Source organism: Stegastes partitus, unplaced genomic scaffold (genome assembly GCF_000690725.1).
Source record: "Stegastes partitus isolate 25-593 unplaced genomic scaffold, Stegastes_partitus-1.0.2 Scaffold1424, whole genome shotgun sequence".
Taxonomy (NCBI): domain Eukaryota; kingdom Metazoa; phylum Chordata; class Actinopteri; family Pomacentridae; genus Stegastes; species Stegastes partitus.
The window spans coordinates 58,264-61,750 of record NW_007579155.1 but is presented as its reverse complement, the minus strand read 5'-3'; the positions used below and the strand labels follow the sequence as shown (position 1 = coordinate 61,750).

At 43.2% G+C, this 3,487-nt stretch overlaps 1 protein-coding gene across 1 annotated transcript in view; it reads left to right on the top strand.

Moving 5' to 3' along the window:
* Positions 1 to 3,487, top strand: part of ddr2l (discoidin domain receptor family, member 2, like) — a 41,483-nt gene that overhangs the window by 28,662 nt on the left and 9,334 nt on the right. The window contains exons 11-12 of the mRNA XM_008299490.1: positions 2,172 to 2,311; positions 2,883 to 2,994. Coding sequence (XP_008297712.1) covers positions 2,172 to 2,311; positions 2,883 to 2,994 — 252 coding nt within the window. The remainder of the gene's footprint in view (positions 1 to 2,171; positions 2,312 to 2,882; positions 2,995 to 3,487) is intronic.

Below are 3,487 nucleotides of genomic sequence, written 5' to 3'. Positions count from 1 at the left end.
ATCCAGAGCTGCTTCCTGCTGGTTCCTGGTTGACTCTTGACCATCCTGACCAGTCGTCTCTCAGCAGCAGCTGCTAGTTTGTGTTTCCTTCCTGATGGTGGCAGTAACACAACTGGACCATGAACTTAATGCTGACACACTGATGGTTCTGGATCTGAAGCTGCTCTGAAACGGCTCCAGGTGGCTTTCTGACTGGTTCCAGTCACTGATGTTCTTCTCCAGATCTTTGCTGAACTCCTCAGACTTTAGTAGTGTTTGAGTCTCATGAGTGGATCAGATGGTTCTGTTTGAACTGGATCAGAGGAGTCAGCAGCTGGAGTCGATCAGAACCAGTCAAGAGAAGTTAAGAGGCCACGAAACTAAGAACATTTGATCAACACAAGTTTCTAGTCACCAGCTGATGATTCAAGGTGCTGTTTGTATATTTCTGATCCATCAGATTTCCAGAAAACCTTTAATGAATCCATGAAAGAACCAAAATAGATTTGTGTGTTTCATGATGAACGTGGTCTTTACAGGTGGATGGAAACTTTTGGTTGCAGCTGTAAGTAGAGAAGCCCGACTAACTGATCCGTGTGGTTCCCCTCAGGCCCGGCCAACACTGACCCTCACTACGAGAGAGTCTTCCTGCTGGACCCTCAGTACCAGAACCCGGCGGTGCTGAGAAACAAGCTGCCGGAGCTGTCGCAGAGCGCCGAGGCCTCCGGTAAACTCACTTTATCTTTCAAAGGCACAGATCTGAGACGTAAAACTAAACCTCAGTTTCCTTTCTCTCGTCTTATCGGCCGTCTGTGGAGGTTTATTGATAACCGAGGAGACGAACTGCAGGTGGACGTTATTCTGGATCACTGGCGCCTCCGTAAAGCTTCATCCACGCCGACATGTTCGGTCGGTTGTTCTGTGAAGCTTTGAGGCCTCCAGTGAAGTCTGCAGTCTGCCCCCTGCTGGCCGATAAAACCTTCCCTCCTCCGACTCTCTTTAACATCCTGAACTTCTCTGTGTTCTCTGATGATGCTGAAGCTGCATGCTGACTCTTCTCCTGACCTTCCAGCTCTCTCCTCCTCCTCCTCCTCCTCCTCCTCCATGTTTCCTCCTGCAGCTCTGCTCCTCGGTAATCCTCTCTATGACCTCCTGCTGCTGACTTCCTGTCACATGACGCCAGGCTGGCTGCGTGGTAAGAACTGAAAGGTGTGAAATCAGACGTTTGAACATCTGCAGGAGGTGGCGGTGGACTGGATGTCCAGGAGAACGAATCGATCATTTAGGATCCAAATATAGACGTTTCTGGCATATATGTTCCTCTTTTCCTCGAGTCAAATTTATTTATAAAACACATTTAAAACCACAGGAGTTGAGCCAAAGTGCTGTACAACTATAAATGTCAACCTATAAAACATGAACACAATGACTATCGGCATAAAAACTCAAAATTAAAAATATAAAACATAATAAAAGATGCAGTCAGAGAGTGAAGCTCTAGTTTGATGAAACGCTAAAAATAAGTTTTCAGCAATGACTTAAAAGTTGCTAAAGTCTTTGCAGTTTTAACACCATCTTTAAAAAAATATGCAAAAAAAAAAAAAAGTTCATTTAATGAGTTTTTTCATTGCAGTTTAAGCTGCACCTTTTTTTTTAAAAGAAGCAAACATCAGGGGAAAGTCCAACATGTTGTTTACATTTGTGTTGCAGAAGTTTTTTCATCTTTTCTTTCCTGCGAATCGTCTCTCGACCTCTTAGATTTATTTAGTGACCCACCGTAAGGGACACGACCCTTAGATTGGGAACCACTGGACTGAATTTAAACAGTACCTGAAGACAAAGCAGCTAAAACAAGCAAAACCTCATCAGCTACAGCAGNTTTTTTTTTTTTTTTTTTTTTACATTATTCCATAAATTTACAGTGTTTTTAAAATTCTGCTAAAAAAATCTTTCTTTTACAAATATTTGATGTTATCTTCACATTTTTACAGCTTTTGGACGTTGTTATGAGGATTTTTCTACGGATTTCTTCTGATAATAAATGAACAATAATCACCTTCATAACTTTTCTACAGTCTAAGATTTTAAGAAATAATCGTCTTTTCTTTCACAAATTTGCAAACCTCCTGGACAGCTGTCATCTATCTTTTCAACTAAACTAATTTATATTTCCGACCTTCTCTTGACGTCAGCGAACCCGTCGGCCAGCGACCCCACCGAGGTGGTGAAAACGCCCGTCCTGATTGGCTGCCTGGTGACCATCATCCTGCTGCTGGTCATCATCATCTTCCTCATCCTGTGGTGTCAGTACGTCTGCAAGGTGCTGGAGAAGGTAAAGGGACGCAAACCTAATGGCGCGCTTTTATTTTGAAAATATCCAACTCCAGTCAACGATCGCCCTCAATCGACTGTAAGAAGGTCAACACGTGGTGGGTTTTATAGATTGTACAGCATAAAAATATTGATATTTGAGATATTTTAGCTTCATAACAGGATGAAATAGTTTTAAATCTCTCTTGAGACTCTCAGGAACGATTAAAGATAAAAACCTTTTATTTCTCATCATTTCATTGATTCAGAATCTGTAATATTTGGACGAGTAGATCAAATAATTGGTGATTATCGGTGAGCTGAAATGTGGAAAGTCTCATGTTTGAGCTCATCTCAACTAAAAGACGTTTGATAATGATTAAAACTGTGTCAGACGTTTATATTCAAGGCTTTAAATCAGAGCTGCTGTCAGTGAAGAACTCCTGAAGTCGGTGTTTCGTGGAGCTGATCGATCTCATCCTGGGTTTTCCAAAAGCAGACGAAAGGTTTTAGGAAGCAGGATCAGAGCTTCCTTCCTGTGTGAAGCATCAAACAGAGATCATTAACGTGTCGTCTGGTTCTTCCACCTGAAGGCTCCACGTCGGATCCTGGACGAGGAGATGACGGTCCGACTGTCGTCCTGCAGCGACACCATCATCCTGCAGACGCCTCCGGTACCGCCTCGGTCCGGACACCCGCCTACAGGTACACTCAGAGTTTAGCCCAGTTAGAAGTCGAGGACGGACAAACCTACGCTGTGGTCGCTGAAGCTGATGAATATGATTCATACAGTGACTCCTAGAACTCTGAATCTTCTCTGATGGAACCATTGAACCATGAATCTCTCGTGTTTTGCTTCTTTCATAGATTCAGTAAAGGTTTTCTGGAAATATGACAAAATCTTCTGGATCATAAATATACAAACAGAACTCTTAAGATCTGGTTAAATGTCCTTTAATGTCCATGTCCTCCTCAGTCGGGTTCTTCTGGTTCTTCTGGTTCCGTCCACCAGCTTCTGGTCCATCTCTGACTCCTCTGGACAGAATCGCTGCAGTTCAACTAAACTTGTCGTCTTTCTGACTCAGACTTGTTCCTTCATCAGTCCACAGGTTCTGGATGGTTCCAGTCAGGACTTTGGGGAGACCAGTCTAGAACCTTCATTCCAGCCTGATGGAACCATTTCTTCACCACTTTGATG